Genomic DNA, 21,765 nt, shown 5'->3' with positions numbered 1-21,765 from the left:
TCTCCCCCCTCCTGTTCTGTGTCATCCTGCACACCTCCCTGCTCCCCCAGCCTCCATTTTTGTTTAACAGGACTGTTGAATGCTGAGGATGGCAGCGGATTGCCTGTATCAGGCGACTCACCCCCGGATGGTGCTGGATGGCTGGACATGTTAGCTGATGCTGTGGGAATACAGGTCCCAGCACCGGCACCATCTTGGATCAGCCGGTCCGTCACAGGAGGGAAGAAGTCTGTTAGTTTCTGTGGTCCCTCTCTTTCCTTTCTCTTATTCATCTTGCCCCTGGTGTTCTCCACTATCTCCCCTCTCTGGTGGTGCGATTTTTGAGCATTTGTGCGCTGTGAGCTGCTGCATGAAGCCCGTTGTTGCAGAGCTAAGCTCTCACACCGCCACCTGCTCTGGCCGCCGGCTCCACCCCTCCTAAGTAATTTTCTAGCAAAAAAAAAAAAAAAAAAATGTTTTTAACATGTCAACAACAATTCCCAGAAAGAGGCTTGGCCCTTAAGTGGTTAAAGTTCAGTAAAACATGGAGTTAGGCTTTCAAAAACAATAGACATAATGCTCACAGTCTCATATCTGCGAGGAGATCCCAAATCAACCATTCGATTAACATTAACGTTGCAGGTTCAAAATCTGCCCCAAATGTTAATTTCTTTCCCTGAGCACCAAGCAAAAACTGTCAAAAATCACTCACTGGCTTTTGTCTTCTTACAAAACACTCTAAATAAAGCTTACCCTAAGAAATCCAGCAAGGATCAAAATCCATAACCCAGCAAAGAGCCTACAAAAGTAAAACAAACAGTTAGTATGTCTGCAAAGATTATTTATCCAGGTAATTGTATAGCTAGCACTGGTTAGTCACATTCAACTAGTCTTGTTCTGTAATGTTGAAGAATTTTAGCAGCTTATCGAAGCAGCTTCTTTAGTTGTAAGCACTATTAGCTACACAATTACTACAGTTAGTAGTTTATGCTTTTTTTAATACCTTTACATGCGCCGTGTAGTAGCAAAGCATAACTATGTATCATCCCACAAAACCCAGCAACTCTGTGCCACTAAACTACCATAGCATAATATGTAACACATGTGAAGGAACTATTGTAAATACCCTCCTATATCTACCCTGCGGTGTTAGGCTGGCTACATACATTACTATCCACTTTTAAATTTACCAGCATCTATGTATATCCACTCAGGTAAGACCTCACAATGCATTGTTTTTGATAAATATAAATCAAAGTGCACATTCTGATTGTAACACGTGTGGCCAGCTTTAGTGGTCCATATGAGCTTATATATATATAATAATTGTTTACTATACTATAATTGTATAACTATAATATAATAATTGTTTACTGTTTAATAATTGTTTACATATATAAAATGTAATTGTTTACTGTCCTAAAGCCGTGTACACACGGGCCAAAAACACGTTGAACGGAAAACCTATAGTGTGTACCAGGCTTAAGAGACAAGGGTTGTAAACACTACAGTTGGCCTATATTTATTGTGTGTTTTTTTCAATAAATGCAGATAGATAGCAGTTTAACAACAAGATGAAAAGCGTGTGATCAACCAGTCAGCTTCCTAATTAGTAAATAAAGAAAAATATGCATATCAAGAAAAGGTTTAACTGCTATGAGAGGATGATAGAAGGAATGCCCTAAACCTGGGTATATGAATGCATGCCCTGGCATGAAAGACACATAGATGTATATATAGATTGGACATTAATGCAGTATTAAGCTACAATATAATTGTTTGCTTTTGGGTTTATCAATTCTTAGATCTGATGACTGTATGAATTTCCTTTTTTCTTATATTTTCACTTTGTGATCCAGCCAGTAAGTCTGTTGTTTTTCACAGTAACATCTGCAACAGTATGTATCAGATTACATGGATGAGACAAACCATTTAATAACACTGGCAGGAATGATTAAAATGATCAGCATTTATTTATGTAAAGCTTTTATTTTAAAAGGAAAAAAAACTGTTTGCTGTAACTGCTTATAAAGTATTAGCTGGAGTTCAGCTTCAATTTGTTAGTTTATTTAAACCTGCAAGTACATCTAACACTCCCCTCCCACGAGAGACTGACAATGCTGCTGTCCAAATCTGCCCCCCCCCTTTTTTTTTATATGAATGGAAAATAAGATAGTGAAGAATGATATGGAAGGAAATAAATGTAAGAGTAATTGTATGGAATGGATACAAAACAAGTAAGACAGGGATGAATGGAATATGGTAAAGAAATATATGTCAGATGGTTTAGTTTAGAACAGGTCATTAGAAATTAATATAAAGTGATGAAAGATATTTATATGCATTTGTATAATTGTTTTAAAAATTAATAAAAAAGGAAGATTAAAAACAAATCTGCCCCCCGTGCACACACACACATCCAAAGTGGAGGCACTCTAGTACAGGGGGTAGGTTACTGGCCAGATCAGCAGGGGAAAACAGAGGGAAAAAGCCTAAAAAGAAAAGTAATAAAGCCACTACATCTAATGATTGGTAAACGGTTCGATTTTTAGTTTTGGGTTTAATACAACTGTATTGCTGGATGCGTGGAGTGTCTATATGCTTGCTAAGATATAAACAGAAAAACTTGGTATTCTGGAAAGGGATCTTAAAAAGGATTTTCAGTCCAAAAAAATAAATTAAAATAAAAGTCAACGGCTCCAAATACTGACCTGTTCTTTGCTGGTCTTCAGGTTTCCAACGCAGCCATTTTGGATGTGGGAAGCCAGCTACCACTTTCTGCAGCTTTACAGCCGGGCTCCCCACTGCGCTTGCTCAAAAGACCGCAGCCTCCTGGGACCTGTAAGGTGTCCCAGGAAGTTGCAGGCAGGGAGCGGGGGTGCCAAACGTCTGCCCAGATTGTCTAGACGTGCTGTGCAGAAGTGGGTACCTGCTAGAAATAGGTATCCACCCCCTGAATAAAATAAAATAAAAAAACCCTTCCAACAATGTTTGGAGGGGATCAGAAAAAGCATAAGTTCGCTTTTCAGGTGAAGTTTTGCTATAAGGTAGGACTTCTGTTTATTGTATTATTTTGTATACACTCTGCTGGACTTGTAATATGTTGCTGGGATCCAATAAACGCTACACTTTCTAGAAAAGGACCGAGGTTGACTGGAATTTGCTAGGAGAAAGTTACATTCTACACATCACTTCCTGTTTCCATAATAGTAATAATAATCATTTATAAATTATTATTTATTATTATTAACAACAAAGTACTACAATATTACTAATACTGAAGTGTGAACGGCTAGTATTAGATTTGTTTCTAAATCATTAAAAATTAAAGTGGCATGAAACGCATAAAACCAACTTTACATGTTCAGTTTAACTGCACGGATAACAGTGTATGCAAACGACTGCAATCCTATTGTTCTAAAGTGTCTGCAAACAAACATACCCAGCTCCAAACTTGCTGAAGTCTTTCTTGGTCTGGAAAGTGTATGCAGTAAGGCCAAGGAACACAGCACCAGTCAGTATAAATGCCTGTATAACCACAGCCACCTCATAGAACGTCACTGAAAAATACATACAAATGGAGAAATCAATGGAAACATCCAATAAATGAGCAGAAATATACAACACGTAAAAAACAATAGCCATAGATCAAAAGCTAAAAAAAGAATCAGTTACCTGCAATCCCAACAGTCACAGCTTCCAGTAAAGTCTACAAAATAAAGATTAAATCAGTCAGTAAATTCCCATCTTTCCAATTACTAATGAAATATATTAGCAGCTTGGTAAATGTCCAAACTGTTATGCCGCGTACACACGGTCGGACTTTCTATCCTACTTGGTCCAGCACACTTTCCGACGGACTTTGTCCGCCAGGTGCGCCGGACTTTAAAACGGACGGACTTGCCCACACACGCCCGGACTTTCCGGCGGGCTAAGTCCGCCCGTCTTTCCGACGGACTTTCGCCGGAGTTCCGGCGGACTTTCAGAATGAACGGACTTGCCCACACACGGACAAGTCCGTTCATTTTGAACGTGACTCAGGTGCGACGGGACTAGAAAAGGATGTCAATCTTGCCGCTTTTATCGGCGAGATTGACACCTTGCGAGCCCCGTCGTGGGGCATACCAGGCCCTTAGGTCTGGTATGGATTATAAAGGGAACCCCCTACGCCGAAAAGACGGAGTGGGGTCCCCCCTAAGGTCCATACCAGACCCCGATCCGAGCACGCAGCCTGGCCGGTCAGGAAAGGGGGTGGGGACGAGCGAGAGCCCCCCCCCCCTCCTGAACCGTACCAGGCCACATGCCCTCAACATGGGGGGTGGGTGCTTTGGGGGAGGGGGGCCGCCCTGCGGGCCCCCCCCACCCCAAAGCACCTTGTCCCCATGTTGATGAGGACAAGGGCCTCTTCCCGACAACCCTGGCCGTTGGTTGTCGGGGTCTGCGGGCGGGGGCTTATCGGAATCTGGGAGCCCCCTTTAATAAGGGGGCCCCCAGATCCCGGCCCCCCACCCTATGTGAATGAGTATGGGGTACATGGTACCCCTACCCATTCACCTAGGGAAAAAGTGTAAGTAATAAAACACACTACACAGGTTTTTAAAATATTTTATTAAACAGCTCCGGGGGGGGGATCTTCCTCCGGCTTCGGGGGTCTTCTTCCAGCTTCGGGGGTCCCTCCGCTTCATCTTCTCCCGGCGTCCGGTTGGTTCTTCTCCGCTCTCTTCTCTCCAGTTCTTCGGCCGGCTCCTCTGCTGTCTTCAGGTAGCTCTCTTGCCAGCAGGGGTCCGGACTTCTTGTCTTCTTCTCTTCTCCAGATGTTGACACGACGCTCTCTCCGGCTGGACTGCTCTCCGAGGGCTGCGTTGTGACTTATATAGGCGGAGACCCCGCCCCCTTTTGATGTCACGGTCCCTGGGCATGCTGGGACTGTGACGTTTTAGGGGGCGTGGTCACTGGGTGATGTTGACCACGCCCCCTAAAACGTCACAGTCCCAGCATGCCCAGGGACTGTGACATCAAAAGGGGGCGGGGTCTCCGCCTATATAAGTCACAACGCAGCCCTCGGAGAGCAGTCCAGCCGGAGAGAGCGTCGTGTCAACATCTGGAGAAGAGAAGAAGACAAGAAGTCCGGACCTCTGCTGGCAAGAGAGCTACCTGAAGACAGCAGAGGAGCCGGCCGAAGAACTGGAGAGAAGAGAGCGGAGAAGAACCAACCGGACGCCGGGAGAAGATGAAGCGGAGGGACCCCCGAAGCCGGAAGAAGACCCCCGAAACCGGAGGAAGATCCCCCCGGAGCTGTTTAATAAAATATTTTAAAAACCTGTGTAGTGTGTTTTATTACTTACACTTTTTCCCTAGGTGAATGGGTAGGGGTACCATGTACCCCATACTCATTCACATAGGGTGGGGGGCCGGGATCTGGGGGCCCCCTTATTAAAAGGGGGCTCCCAGATTCCGATAAGCCCCCGCCCGCAGACCCCGACAACCAACGGCCAGGGTTGTCGGGAAGAGGCCCTTGTCCTCATCAACATGGGGACAAGGTGCTTTGGTTCAGGAGGGGGGGGGGGGGCGCTCGCTCGTCCCCACCCCCTTTCCTGACCGGCCAGGCTGCGTGCTCGGATCGGGGTCTGGTATGGACCTTAGGGGGGACCCCACGCCGTCTTTTCGGCGTAGGGGGTTCCCTTTATAATCCATACCAGACCTAAGGGCCTGGTATGCCCCGCGCTCGCCGCAATAGGAAAATTTGTTTTTCCTATTGCAGCGAGCGCGAGATGCAATACCCTGCCCTCGTGTCGCATCTGGTCCGTCGGACCAGCATACACACGAGCGGGCTTTCCGTCGGACCAGCACACACACGAGCGGACTTTCCGCCCGAAACTGAGTCCGGCGGAAAGATTTAAAACTTTCTTCAAATCTAGGTCCGGCGGGCTTTTGGGAAAAAGTCCGCCGGAAAAGTCCGCCGGCGCCCACACACGGGCGGATTGTCCGGCACACTCTGGTCCGCCGGACCAAGTATGCTGGAAAGTCCGACCGTGTGTACGCGGCATTAGAGGTTTTTTTTTTGAAGGACACATTGGAGGAGATTTACTAAAATGGGTGCACACCGAATCTGGTGCCACTCTGCAATGAGACCAATCAGCTTCTAGGTTTTATTGTCAAAGCTTAATTGAACAAGCTGAAGTTAGAAGCTGATTGGTTACTATGCACAGCTGCACCAGATTCTGCATGCAACAGTTTTAGTAAACCTCCCCCTTTGAGGCTAGGTTCACACATACCCGAATCGGATGTGTTTTGAACCGCATCAAATTCGCATGACATGTGAAAGAACATTGGCGATGAATCAATGGGTATATAAATGTGTATAATACAACAATATATAATCCTGCACTAATGGATAAGTAAACTAAATGAATGTAGTGTTAAATATGCAAACAAACTTAAAATTAAATTAATTAAAATTAATGGTTGCCGCTCTCAAAGGTGTATGTGCCTTTAAATGTGAAAATCAATATAAGAGCGCTACCCAATGCTAATTATACTAAAACACAGTTACCATTGTGCAACAAATAATACATGGGGGGGGGGGTCTAATTACGGGTTTTTATACCTGTCATAGCATTTTAACATGTGAGTGGATAAAGATTTGTTTTTTATGGAATAAACGGAATTACGCTATATTGCTCTTTCTCTGCCATTCATTTATACCGTATGACCGCACACTGAGGACAACCCAAGCCACAGTCAGAGATATAGCCAGAGGGACAACAGAGCCCAGCCATCCACACAATTGTTTGTGACATCTGTCATGGGAGTCCTTAGTATCTGGTGAGTGAGAGGGCACGCAAAGGGGAGCACGGACTGCACAGTTAAATCTCTTTTTCACCACTTGCCACTTTTATTTTGCACAAAGAAAATTTGAAACTGCACTTTGAAGATTGTGAAGCCTTTGAACTTTGATGAATTCATGAACTCTATATGGACTTTATTCATTATTTATTGTCGTGTATTATTTGTTGCACAATGGTAACTGTGTTTTAGTACAATTAGCATTGGGTAGCGCTTATATTGATTTTCACATGTGAAAGAACATTGCTTTCTATTGTGCCTGCTCACATATGTCCAGTGCAGCCGGAGTGCGGATTGTTTTCTGAGAAGTGCAGTCCGGCTCAGGTGCAAATTCAGGCCCATTGATTTCTATGGGAACGCTTCTGAATCGCACATGTCATTCAGTTGTGAACAGGATAAAATCCTGACCTGATCCTGATCAAAAATTGACCTGAACCACTGAACAACTACTTTGTCAATTAGCTGGGAAAGCAGCTTCAATTCGCACCGCACATGTGTGAACCAAGCCTGAATCAAGTCATAAGTTTTAGGCTGGGTTCACATATGCTGCGGCCGCGGCTCACAGCATGAGGTCCGAGGCGTCCCTGTTCACCGACTCAGGTCCAAATCTTTGCCCGAATTCGCACCCGAATTGGAAACCAAAGACGCACAGGACCCTTTTTAAATGTGGGCCGTGGCTGCCCTGGAGCTTTGAGAGCCTGCCACACTCTTCTGTCATGCGAATTGGATGCGGAGGGGAAACCCAGCCTGAAAGGTAAAAATTTTTTAATTTTTTTAAAGTTTTGGATAGAGTGGAGATGGATTAGAACAACTGTCAGTTTTTATTGCTGTCTGCGCCCCCCATTAATGACATTCACCCTATTTGTCCGGTTTACCATTATCATTGAAAGTGAAAATAAAAGAAAACCCCAAATTTTGGGTTGTCCCCAGAAAAGTAATAGAGGGGAAATCATCCAATCGGGACACTAGTGCTGGTGACCCAGGGGTTCCCCAAAGAATGCCCTTCATTTTCTGAGATTTCCTCAAACTACCTGTTTGGCTATGGGACAGGGAGTGAAAGGAAATATCTGGGACACAGATGGCAAAAAGAAAAAAAAATAAATAATCGGACAGGGGTTATACCCCTCCCTTACTCAATTCAAAATGGGAAAAAAAAAATAAAAAAAAAAAAAAAAAAAGGAAAAAGGAAGACGTTTGGCCCAGAGTTCTACTTAAAGGGAATATCCTGAAACTGAAGCCATGCAGCGTAATTCTCATCAGTCATCAGAACATTTTAAGATGTTTGTTAACTTAAATCATGCCTGAATCAAACACCTATTAAAAGGACTTTCTTGTTTGGCTTTGACAATCAGGTGATCATTAACCACTTCAATACAGGGCACTTTCGCACCTTCTTGCCCAAGCCAATTTTCAGCTTTCAGTGCTGTCACTTTTTAAATTACAATTGGGCGGTCATGCTACACTGTACCCAAACTACATTTTTAGCTTTCTTTTGGTGGTATTTGATCACCTCTGCGGTTTTTATTTTTTGCTAAACAAATAAAAAAAAAGACCAACATTTTTGAAAAAAAAAAAAAAAAAAAAAAAAAGACTTTTCTTTGTTTTTGTTATAAAAATGTTTTCTCCTTCACTGATGGGCACTGATAAGGTGGCACCTCTGAGGTGGCACTGATAGACGGCACTGCTGGGCACTGATAAGCGGCACTAATAGATTTCACGGATAGGCATCACTGGTGGAACTGGCAGGCATTTTTCATTGGCACTGATTGGCATTTCCCTGGTGGTCTAGGGTGGCATACCTGGTGGTCCAATGTGGTGGCCATCCCTGGTGGTCCTGGCAGCATCCTGGTGGTCCTGGGCGGGCATCCGAGGGGGGGGGGGGGGCTGCACTGATAAACAAACAGCACAGACCCCCTCGTCAGGAGAGCAGGCGATCGGCTCTCCTCTACTCGCGTCTGTCAGTTAGTCTTTTGTGGTATTTGTGGATGAGGTTCTTTATCTTCTCAAATGGTAAAGCTGCCCTTTCCTCTTGGCAAAAAGTCTCCAGTTCCTGTAAATTCTTGGACTGTCTTGCATGAACTGCACATTTGAGATTTCCCCAAAGTGGCTCAATGATATTGAGGTCAGGAGACTGAGATGGCCACGCCAGAACCTTTACTTTATTCTGCTTTAGCCAATGACAGGTCGACTTGGCCTTGTGTTTTGGATCATTGTCATGTTGGAATGTTCAAGTACGTCCCATGCGCAGCTTCCTGGCTGATGAATACAAATGTTCGTCCAGTATTTTTTGATAACATACTGCATTCATCTTGCCAACAATTTTGACCAAATTTCCTGTGCCTTTGTAGCTCACACATCCCCAAAACATCAGCGATCCACCTCCGTACCTTTCATCATAGGCCTTGTTGACTCCTCTCAAAATGTAGGGTTTATGGGTTGTGGCCAAAAAGCTCAATTTTGGTCTCATCACTCCAAATTACTTTGTACCAGAAGGTTTGAGGCTTGTCTCTGTGCTGCTTGGCGTATTGTAAGTGGGATACTTTGTGGCATTTGCATAGTAATGGCTTTCTTCTGGCGACTCGACCATGCAGCCTTTCTTCAAGTGCCCTCCTTATTGTGCATCTTGAAACAGCCATACCACATGTTTCCTGTATTTCATCTGAAGTTATTTGTGGGTTTTTCTTTGCATCCCAAACAATTTCCTAGCATTTGTGGCTGAAATTTTAGTTGGTCTACCTAACCATGGTTTGGTTTCAACAGAACCCCCCATTTTCCACTTCTTGATTAGAGTTTGAACACTGCTGATTGGCATTCTCAATTCCATGGATATCTTTTTTATACTTCTTTGCTGTTTTATACAGTTCAACTACCTTTTCTCGCAAATCCTTTGACAATTATTTTGCTTTCCACATGACTCAAAATCCAGAAACATCAGTGCAGCACTGGATGATAGATGCAAGGGTCTGTCAGGAGTCCAGAAACTCATTGACCTTTTATACACACACTAATTACAAGCAAACAGATCACAGTTGAGGATGGTTACCTTTTTATAACCATTCAACCCCTGTGTGTTAACTTATGTGCATGTTATCAGGCCAAAATCACCAGGGTGTGTAAACTTTTGATCAGGGTTATTTGGGTAGTTTCTGTTGCGATTATGATTTAAAAAGAGTAAACACAGTTGATCGATAATAAATGGCTTCAGCCAAACACTAACCATGAGTGAAAGAAAAGTTTTTGTGTTATCATTCATATTCTCTGAAAAGTGGCCAAGAAATCATAAATTCTGCCAGGGTATGTAAACTTATGAGCACAACTGTACACACATGCAGTATACATGGCATTCTGTCTATTCTATTCCCCACAGAACGAACAATATTGTTCAAAAATCAAAGACACATATGGTTGTTTGTATACCATTGTCAAAACTATGATATGAAATGCTGTTGGCAATATTTCATAAGTGGGTAGCTATTCTTTAATTATACTTTTAGAGTTGTGTAAAATCTGCATGTTGTTGCATACATACAATATCCACCATCTTAAAAAAAATAAATAAATAAAAAAAAAAAACAAAAAAAAAACACCCACTTACAAAATTCAGATTAACATTTATTTTACCAGCACAGACTGAAATGAAATAGAGACTTACAAATCCAAATAACAGATACAGGTTCACTGGATGTTGATGCCTGTAGATGGTCAAGGCAATAATTGTACCTAGAGATCCGATGGCACAGATTAAAAGTAAAGCAGGGCTAGAGATAAGACAAAATACATGAGTTAAAGAGCTTTCCTAATTTATTTGTACTGTATAAATTATCCAAACTAGTGTTGACATTTTCAAGATGTTAAATACCACAATACTGAAGTTAATGCTATTACTAGGCAAAATCACTTTTCCTTCATGCTGGCAGGCAATCAGCTCATGCAAGGCACCATCTAATTTGTGTTTATTTCATAGAGTTTAGCAGCAGAAAACACCTTACTTATTGTGATGCTATCTCTCACACATTACTAATTAATCAATGTTGCTGCTTTTGGAGCTTCGTTTATTACTGTCCATGCTTAGTGACACAAAAGATGAAAAAAAAAAAAAAGTGGGAAGCAAAATCTACAACATCAGAAATATAGTATTGCAAACATTGATATGAATGCTGATAGGACATGAGAATAACATGGATCGGACAATATGACTTTGGAAGGACTGTGATGCGAGGCAAATGACAGCATTCACAGCCACACTGCAGTAAACAGGGCCAAAAGAATGTACAAGGTCGTTATCATCTGCCTAATGAGATACCTGAGGCTATTCAACTGCCTCCTCACACCTGGCCAGCATGGGGCCTGAGAGGTGATGAATTGGATGGACACGCTATCTGCTCAATCAGAGCATGGGAGAGGAATGAATGATGTACTCCAATCCATAAAGTGCTCCAAAAATTAGAGGTGCGCACCACCCCCTCCTGTGTCCCCACTCACCGGAGGGAATGGACCCTTAGCTGTTCAGTCTAGGGGTCGTTTCAGGCTTATATTGGTGGCCAGGGATGGCAGCTTAACATCAATTCACCAGGCAGCTCTCACATGCTCATGATAATCATCCATAGAAATTAGGAACTTATTCTCTCTGGAGAAGAGACGCTTGAGAGGGGATATGATTTCAATATACAAATACCATACTGGTGACCCCACAATAGGGATAAAACTTTTTCGCAGAAGGTAGTTTAACAAGACTCGTGGCCACTCATTAAAATTAGAAGAAAAGAGGTTTAACCTTAAAACTACATAGAGGGTTCTTTACTGTAAGAGCAGCAAGGATGTGGAATTCCCTTCCACAGGCGGTGGTCTCAGCGGGGAGCAACAATAGTTTCAAGAAACTATTAGATAAGCACCTGAACGACCACAACATACAGGGATATACAATGTAATACGGACATATAATCACACACATAGGTTGGACTTGATGGACTTATGTCTTTTTTCAACCTCACCTACTATGTAACTATGTAAGTAAATCCAGCCCTTATTCTAATGGGGCGTACACATGGTTAGACTTTTCGGCTACAAAAGTCTGACGGGCCAAATCCGGCGGACAATCCGATCGTGTGTGGGCTTCCCCGGACTTTCAGCGGACTTTTCCAGTCGCAAATCTGACGGTCTTTAGATTTGGAACTTGCTTCAAATCTTTACGTCGTAATTCCGCCGGACCCAGAAATCCGCTCGTCTGCATGCTAGTCCGACGGACAAAAACCCATGCTAGGACAGCTATTGGCTACTGGCTATCAACTTCCTTATTTTAGTCCGGTGTACGTCATCATGTACCAATCCATCTGACTTTGGTGTGATCGTGTGTAGGCAAGTCCGGTCGTTAGAAAGTCCGTCGAAAGTCCGTCGAACAGGCTCTCAGACTTTTGTAGCCAAAAAGAATTAGTCGTCCTTTTATCGGAAGCGAGACACCCTAAACAGAGCACATGTTACAAGAAGGCAATCATCATTTGAAATATTGCAAATGTGCATTCTTGACATGTCTTTAAAGGGAGGTTCTCACCAAATACCTTTTTCTTAAATTCCTCCTAACAAATTGCAGTTGCAATTCTTGTTCCTACAGCAACATCCAGTGCCTTGAAAAAGTATTCATACCACTTGAAATTTTCCACATTTTATCATGTTACAACCAAAAACATAAATGTATTTTACTGGGATTTTTTTGTGATAGATCAACACAAAGTGGCACATAATTGTGAAGTGAAAGAAAAATGATTAATGGTTTTCAATACAATAAATATGTGAAAAGCGTGGTGTGCATTTGTATTCAGCCCCTTTACTCTGATACCCCTAACTAAAGTCTAGTGGAACCAATTGCCTTCAGAAGTCAACTAATTAGTAAACACTTGTGTGTAATTTAATCTCAGTATAAATACAGTTTTCTGTGAAGCCCTCAGAGGTTTGTTAGAGAACCTTAGTGAACAAATAGCATCATGAAGGCCAAGGAACACACCAGACAGGTCAGGGATAAAGTTGTGGAGAAATTTAAAGCAGGGTTAGGTTATAGAAAAATATCCCAAGCTTTGAACATCTCACGGAGCACTGTTCAATCCATCATCCGAAAATGGAAAGAGTATGGCACAACTGCAAACCTACCAAGACATAGCCGTCCACCTAAACTGACAGGCTGGGCAATGAGAGTATTAATTAGAGAACCAGCCAAGAGGCCCATGGTGGGAGAATCTGTCCACAGGACAACTATTAGTCGTGCACTCCACAAATCTGGCCTTTCTGAAAGAGTGACAAGAAGAAAGCCATTGTTGAAAGAAAGCCATAAGAAGTCCCGTTTGCAGTTTGCCAGAAGCCATGTGGGGGACACAGCAAACATGTGGAAGAAGGTGCTCTGGTCAGATGAGACCAAAATTGAACTTTTTGGCCTAAAAGTGAGTGAAACGCTATGTGTGGAGGAAAACTAACACTGCACATCACCCTGAATACACCATCCCTACCGAGAAACATGGTGGTGGCAGAATCATGTTGTGGGGATGCTTTTCTTCAGCAGGGACAGAGAAGCTGGTCAGAGTTGATGGGAAGATGGATGGAGCCAAATACAGGGCAATCTTAGAAGAAAACCTGTTAGAGTCTGCAAAAGACTTGAGACTGGGGTAAAGGCTCAAATTTTGATTTAGTTTTAGTCATATTTTAGTCTTTTGACTAAAATGCCATTTTAGTCGACTAAAATTGAATGGGTTTAGTTAAATTTGAATGCATTATTTCTATAGAACTGCCAAACATTATATACTTCTGGTATAAAACAAAAAAAATCTTATAAACATGTTTATTATTTACGTTATTAAGGTTTGAACACTACAGACACAGATTTAGCCATTGTGATATAAAATTCCATTTAGTTTTAGTTATAGTCTTTTGACTAAAATGCCATTTTAGTTTTAGTCATATGAATTGTTTTAGTTTTAGTTGACTAAAATAGTATTATCTCAGTCGTCGAAAATATTTTAGTTGACGATATTAACACTGCCTCCCAGCAGGACAACGACCCTAAACATACAGCCAGAGCTACAGTGGAATGGTTTAGATCAAAGCATATTCATGTGTTAGAATGGCCCAGTCAAAGTCAGGACCTAAATCCAATTGAGAATCTGTGGCAAGGCTTGAAAATTGCTGTTCAGACGCTCCCCATCCAATCTGACAGAGCTTGAGCTATTTTGCAAAGAAGAACGGGCAAAATGTCACTCTCTAGATGTGCAAAGCTGGTAGAGACATCCTCAAAAAGACTTGAATCTGTAGTTGTAGTGAAAGGAGGTTCTACAAAGTCTTGACTCAGGGGGGCTGAATACAAATGCACGCCACACTTTTCACATATTAATTTTAACACATTTTGATAACCATTAATCATTTTCCTTCCACTTCACAATTATCTGCCACTTTGTGTTGGTCTATCACATAAAATTCCAATAAAATACATTTACATTTTTGGTTGTAACATGAAAAAATGTGGAAAATTTCAAGGAGTATGAATATTTTTTCAAGGCACTGTAGCTGTATAACTACAGGTACTGATCTCTGATTGCTAGTCTTGCAGATTTGGTGATGCCACTACTCTTCTCCTCGTTAAAAAAAAAAAAAAAAAGCGTACCCAAGGTCCTGGAGAAACGTCTCTTAAATTCTGCTTCATCCATTCTGAGTGTTTCTGAACCTCTCCTGCTGCGTCTTGATTATTCCTCCAACAGTCAGTGTAGCAGTTCTGACATGAGGAAGAACTCCTGCTCCTCCAACAAGATGGTCATCTCCACGCAGAGACACAGGGGTTGATTTACTAAAGGCAAAAAGACTGTTCATTTCGCAAGGGAATTTTCCCCAGAGATTAGTGAATGAGGTGAAGCTCAATCATGTGCAAGCAAAAATATTTTTTTTTTTATCTACATTTTGTCTGCACAAGATTGGGTATTCTTTGTAAAATGAATTTTCACTACAGTATACTGTATTCTCCAAACTCTGAAGAAAATGTCCTTGCAAAGTGCAGCAGCCTATTTGCCAATGATAAATCAAACCCACAGTATGGAGCAAGGTATGATAAGTCAGTACTGAGGAAGACTTGTCTTTTGCCCACTGTTGCCTATATTGGGCTCAGCTTCCACAGCTAAGGTAAGGCATAGCAACATACCATAGTAAAGGTGCAATTTAACTTTGTCATCTATAGTAGTCATTTTGACATTTGCATCTATGTAATTCACATTCATGTAGAATAACAAAGACACCAATTCACATTCATGTAGAACAACAAAGACACTATCCTACCTTTCATGAACAAAGGTCTTGATTGGGTCACAATAGAGGAATACTGCAGCTGTCACTGTGGTCAGAATAATTTGTACAGACAAAATGGAATAGACCTTCCGTAGAAAATCTAGTTAGGAGAAAGAATACTTTGGTAAATATGGAAATAAAGCATCAGTACGAAAAAAACAATACATAACAGAGAATTTTTTCCTCTACAACAGAGAGTTTCTCAACCTTTTTAACAAGCAGGACCCCTTAAAATAACTCACAAGTCTCAGGGAACCCCTAACAATAGTTATTGCATCTTGAGCTCACAGCACGTTAGCATGGTAGTAAGGGGAAAGGATGTTCCTTACGTTGGTGGTCAGTGGAAATAATGCCCTCTTTACGGAAAAGGGAAAAGTCCTGAAAGTTGCACATCTCTGCAAAATCAAAGTAAAAACGGTGTATGACAGCCTCGGCCCGGGCTGGTTGGAGCCCAGGCTGGAGCTGTCATACACCTTCTTACGGACTTTCAGGACTTTTCCCTCTTCCATTAGATGTCTACAGCTGGGACAAGCTCTGTCCTTGTCTGCACCCCAAGCCTTTGCTACATAAGAGGACCTGGTGAAGCCTTGAGCGGCACCTGTAAACTTCGTTTGGGTCATACCTGTTGATCCTGCCATTAATCTAGCAGTGCTGCACTCTAGGAGGAAGTGTTCTGTAGTCCTGTCCTAGGGTGACAATGCTGCTGCTCTATAGATACAGTACAGTGAGTGAGCTTTGTAACCCTAGGACAGGAAGTGTGTTACTGGCCGGATCACTAGTTGGAAGTAAAGGGAAAATAAAAAGCTGAAAAAAGAAAATGAATGCAACCATTACATCTGAGGACTCATAAGCTGCAATATATTACATTTTTGTTCTTGGGTTTAGATACACTTCCATAACTTGGGAGACTGAGGTTGATTTATTAAAACCACTTGCCGACCGCCTAACTGTAAATGTACGTCATTGTTGTTAAATATGGGGGGTTATAGCAGCAGCTAGTTACCATAACGCCGGTATCTTTTTTCAGTCAGGCCACCGGCTTTCAGATAAAAGTGGTCCCAGTGGCGGATTTGCCGCCAAATCACTTTAGTAGGCAGCGGGAGCGGTGCCCCCCCACTGCTTCCCGGTGGTTTCAGAGCTTATCGGAGCAGTCGGTAAACCCGGAACCCATCTAGTGCAGCTGATGGCTATGCAGGAAGCCAAGTGAGGGCAAGATAGCCCCTGCTCGGCTCTATGCCCACGGAGGACCAGACTGACCTCCTTCACTTCTGGTCCTCGATCAGATTGACAGGATTTTTTTGTTTTTCTTAAAGTCAAAATGACATTTTATTTTTTTTGCTTTTTAACCACTTACCGACCGCCGCACGACGATGTACGTCCAAACTTTGGCGGCGGATATCGTTGTTATGGCAGCAGCTAGCTGCCATAACCCCGGTATCCCCGTTTTCGTGCGGCGGCTGGCTTTCAGATAAAAGTGGTCCCTGTGGCGGATTCGCCGCAAGATCACTTTTATCGGTCCACGCCTCTTAAAAAGGCACATTTTTTCAAAAGTCATTTTTTTAAATGACTTTTTTTTTTTTAATTGCATTTTAGTGTAAATATGAGATCTGAGGTCTTTTTGACCCCAGATCTCATATTTAAGAGGTCCTGCCATGCTTTTTTCTATTACAAGGGATGTAATAGGAATAAAAGTGACACCATTTTTTTTTTAAAACAGTGTAAAAATAAATAAAATAAATAATAATAAAAAAAAAATTTTTTAAACCCCCCCCCCCCCCCCCCATCCCTACGAGCTCGCGCGCAGAAGCGAATGCATACGCGAGTAGCGCCCGCATATGAAAACGGTGGTCAAACCACACGTGAGGTATCGCAGCGACCGGTAGAGCGAGAGCAATAATTCTAGCCCTAGACCTCCTCTGTACCGCAAAATATGCAACCTGTAGAATTTTTTTAACCGTCGCCTATGGAGATTTTTGAGGGTAAAAGCTTGACGCCATTCCACGAGCGGGCGCAATTTTCAAGCGTGACATGTTGGGTATCAATTTACTTGGCGTAACATTATATTTCACAATATAAAAAAAAAAATTGGGCTAACTTTACTGTTGTCTTACTTTTTTATTCAAAAAAGTGAATTTTTTCCAAAAAAAGTGCGCTTTTAAGACCGCTGCGCAAATACGGCGCAAAAAAAAGTATTGCAACGACCGCCATTTTATTCTCTGGGGTGTTAGAAGAAAAACCATATATAATGTTTGGGGGTTCTAAGTAATTTTCTAGCAAAAAAACCTGTTTTACACATGTAAACACCTAAAATCCAAAACGAGGCTGGTCCTTAAGTGGTTAAAAAAATGAGAGATCTGGGGTATTTTTGACCCCAGATCTCTCAATAAAGAGGACCTGTCATGCTTATTTCTATCACAAGGGATCGTCAATTACGTCCAATTCTTTTATTGAAGAATGATTACAACACAGAAGACAGTGCAACGTTTTGGATTCACGCAGGACCCCTTCGTCAGGCATGTGTCACATGCCTGACGAAGGGGTCCTGCGTGAATCCAAAACGTTGCACTGTCTTCTGTGATGTGATCATTCTAAAAGAATTGGACGTAATTGACGATCCGTGCTGTGCTGGCAAATATGTACATTTAATGCCACATACCATACACCCCCCCCCCCCATTTTTTTTCCCTACATTCTCTCTCTGTCACTCACCTTCAATTAATTTTTCTCATTTCTTCCCATTCCAACCTCCCCCATCCCTGAAAGTGGAGCCCTGGGATATGTAAATCTTGTCTAAATACAAAAGTCATGTGTATGCTTTCATAAATCCTGTTGTGCTTTCTGTATTTATTCCAGATCTGTGCAGCAACGCAGTGTGAAACTTCGCCTCTGTGCAGAGCTTCCTGTAAAATAGACTGGTCAACACTGCTCTCTCTTCTTGTGCAGGGACACTGGTCTTGTCTCTGCCTTCTCCTGTAGTTTTCTTCAGGCAGCCTGTGGTGGATGGGACCTGCTGGGCCCCTCACACAGTACATGTACAGCACCATGGTGATGTCACAGCTACTTTTACAAAGTAATATCTGAGTTTGCAAAGGCATTTTGTGCATGCAAAATGTATAGCTCCCATTCCTATTAAGGACTATATTTATATAAACATTTGTGTTTCTGGAGTTCAGCTTTAATTACCTACTGATTCACATAAATCTCCATATTATTAAATAAAAGATATGATATTTAAAGCTCTGGACCATGTTTCTTCCATGTCAACACATATACCTGAACATGCATAATGTTGTAATTATATTGAGGCTTCCTCATACAAGAGATTAAAACTGAACTTGTTGCTAATGGTATTGATAAGAAAAATCAGAATAAGACTGGTCCCCAGAAAAGGTAACAACTTTAGCCAAGAGAAGTATGGAGGCGGTCATTGCTGAAAGTGTAACAAAAGTCAACACCCCAGAATGATGTACATCAAGTTTCAATTCTCAATGGTTTCATTCTGCTTCTTCAAAAATTCAGTGTAATTCCCAAACATACCTTAGAATCGTTTCAGAGATTACTCTCTGCATTCAGTTCCTTTAGGGTTCCTAAGCAGGTGGTACAAGCAATGGGTTTAGAGTCCATTTCAAAGAAGGACATGCAGCTGATCAGGGCTGTACACATGCCGCAGCCAAGATGCTTCGCATCCATAGCAAAAAATAAACAGCATGTTGCATTCAGTGGGAGATACTGCAGGTGAACATAACTCATTTAAATGTATGGGGCCGAGCCGCAACTGCCTGTCAAACACCTCTGGAAAGCGATTGCTTTTTTTAAAAAGGGCAGAGAAAATTGAGTACTGCCTGTGATCCTTTTTTATATTTATTTGCACTAACATACAATTTTTCAGGACAAGCTTTCAGGGTACGTCCCCTTCTTCAAGGTCCAAGCAGTACTGATTCACAATAGTTTTAGCAGAATGTTAAAATGTTAAAAAACAACACAATCTCTGAGGGAAAGGAAAAAAAAACAAACACATACAAATCAATGTATATGGCAATGGTAATAAAGCTAGCTGCATAGTTAGTGAGATAAGACAGAGGGATAGCAGCAAGGGCTTCCACATGTATGAATGAGCCCCTATGCCAGTGTCTACAATTAAAGCGATTGTAAAGTCTTGTTTTTTTCTATTAAAATAACAAACGTGGTATACTTACCTGCTCTGTGCAGTGGTTTTGCACAGGGCACCCTAGATCCCCCTCTTCTCAGGTCCCTGGCTGGAGCACCTGGCCCCCTCCCTCCTGTTGAGTGCCCCCACAGCAAGCAGCTTGCTAAGGGGGCACCCGAGCCGAGCTGCAGCTCCGTGTATCCATTCAGACATGGAGCTGTGGTTCAGCCAACCCCTTCTCTCTCCTGATTGGCTAACTGAGTTTGATTGACAGCAAACAGCACCATTGGCTCCAGCTGCTATGTCTCAGCCAGATGGGAGCATCCTGGATGGCCGAAGCACTCGTGGACATCGCTAGATGGGGCTCAGGTAAGTATTGGGGGGGAGGCTGCTGCACACAGAAGGCTTTTTATCTTAATGCCTAGAATGCATTAAGATAAAACGTCTTCTGCCTTTACAACCCCTTTAGCTCTCTTTAAAGCCACCCATTCTAATGTACTGAGAAGAGCGTGTAAGTGATTGAGTGAAAGAACTCATCCCTTTAGATGATGATGATTCCTCCCTATTGGTCACTGGATGATGCAGATTTTAGCTGTGTTGATCAGTTATTTGGTTACTGTTCCAGAAGCATGTGAGATAGCAGATAAAATAAAATCATGGAACGGGCTGACTGCATAGCTAAAGCCTAAACCATCCACTGGCAAGCTCTCTTTCTGGAACATGCATGTCTAAAAAGGTCTTTGGGATCTATGCTTTCATTCTTTGCTCAGACAGAACAGCAGTACAGTGACTGTGAGCTCTACAAGGAACCATGGGAGATGTAGTTTTGCAATCAGCAGGAAGCTGATGTATTACCCCTCTGCTGAATGATGGAACTGCTGCACATAGCAGTTGTAGTATAGGAGCACATACAAAGAGGAGGCATAAATAAATCGGGGTGTGTGTCAGCGCAGCCATGAGATGAGAACTGTGGCCCTTTAATGAAGGGTCAATGGATCTGTATGCTCAGAATGATACGACAACATTAGTAAACATCCTTTAGACCCCTTTCCACCGCATTAGTGGTAAACGCCGCTAGTTTTAGCAGCACTCTACCACTGTTATGGCGGGGTTTTTCAGCCGCTAGCAGGGCCCTTTTAACCCCCGCTAGCGGCTGAAGAAAGGTTTAAAAGTGCTCATGTTGCGGCGTTGCATTCATTTCAAAGGGCAGGGGCGGTTTAGCTCCCAAACCAAAGATGCTGCTTGCAGGGCTTTTTCTAACGTCCCGCAAGCGCACCGCCCCAGTGTGAAAGGACTCAGGCTTCCACACTGGGGAGGCGTTTTTTTTAGCGCTAAAACACCTGAAAAAAGTGACATCATCACGGCTCTGGCCAGTCACAGAGGTGGAGCCCGCGAACCCCGGAAGCAAGATAGGTGAAGATGGAAGTGGCTGCGGCGCTGACATCACGGCACTGGAAAAACTTAGTTTTAAGGTGAGTTTTACATAATGTGCTAGTATGCAATACATACTAGCACATTATAACTTTACCTTGCAGGGAGGAAAAAAAAATGTCTAGCGGTATACACCGCTTTAAGGCTGTTTTTGCCTTACTGTTTCCTCCTGTTACATCGTCAGGAAAGAAAATCTCCCCACTGGGGACACCACAAAAAATAAAATAACAGATGGGGGTTTAACCCTTTCCCTGACCTAGCCAAAATGTTAACTACAGATTTGGCTATACATACACTTTTAAGCTGGCAAAATACGATACAATCTCCTTTCTATTTACCAAAACTATGTAATATGAGTTAAACAACAATAATTACCTAAACAATTAATTATGTATCATTATAATTAAATATAATTACCTAAACAACCCATTCAACTAGTATGAAATCAGAGAGGCCCTTGTACTACATAACTGATGGTAGATCTAAAGCTGGCAATACACTATACAATCTGATTTTACAATCTCCTTTAGATTTTCCAAATAATTAGAGGACATATGTTAGCTATCCAACCATTCTGTATCCAATCTGGCTGGTCCTTGCACTACATAGTTGAAGGTAGATTGAAAGGAAACTGAAAAATCAGATTGTGGGCAGATCTAACCATACCAGGCTATAATGGATTGCTGTACAACAGGTAAGATCGGTCACATTTGGACACACAGATTCAGGCTCACCCATACGGATATGAATACTGGCCGAGGCGACGTTAGACCCATAGTTGAAGTCATCTACGATGGAGGACATGGGATAGTGATCAGCAGACGCCATGATCACAGGTTACCTAGTTGACAAATACGGATTTTCCCAGTCCAGACAAGCTGGAAACGCAACAGGAAGAACGGCAGCCAATAAGAAGCAAGATCGTCATCGAGACACTGGATTTGGTGCGTATAGGCATACGTCGGAGTATAGCAGCCATTTTCCTGAAGACCATTACTATCCGCTCTTGTTAGAGCAGCACTAAAATCTTTCTGACGCCTTTGTTTCTA

General features: G+C 42.4%; 1 protein-coding gene across 1 annotated transcript in view; it reads right to left on the bottom strand.

Moving 5' to 3' along the window:
• TMBIM4 (transmembrane BAX inhibitor motif containing 4) overlaps positions 1-21,653 on the bottom strand; it is a 34,216-nt gene extending 12,563 nt beyond the window's left edge. The window contains exons 1-6 of the mRNA XM_073620134.1: positions 21,451-21,653; positions 15,130-15,238; positions 10,478-10,583; positions 3,655-3,688; positions 3,422-3,539; positions 733-778 (exon numbers count right to left, since the gene is read on the bottom strand). Coding sequence (XP_073476235.1) covers positions 733-778; positions 3,422-3,539; positions 3,655-3,688; positions 10,478-10,583; positions 15,130-15,238; positions 21,451-21,544 — 507 coding nt within the window. The 5' untranslated portion in view covers positions 21,545-21,653. The remainder of the gene's footprint in view (positions 1-732; positions 779-3,421; positions 3,540-3,654; positions 3,689-10,477; positions 10,584-15,129; positions 15,239-21,450) is intronic.
• Positions 21,654-21,765: the final 112 nt, after the last annotated feature.

The sequence above is a fragment of the Aquarana catesbeiana genome, linkage group LG03 (assembly GCF_042186555.1).
Source record: "Aquarana catesbeiana isolate 2022-GZ linkage group LG03, ASM4218655v1, whole genome shotgun sequence".
NCBI lineage: Eukaryota > Metazoa > Chordata > Amphibia > Anura > Ranidae > Aquarana > Aquarana catesbeiana.
Note: the sequence above shows the minus strand (reverse complement) of the source record. Positions and strands in the feature narration are given on the sequence as shown.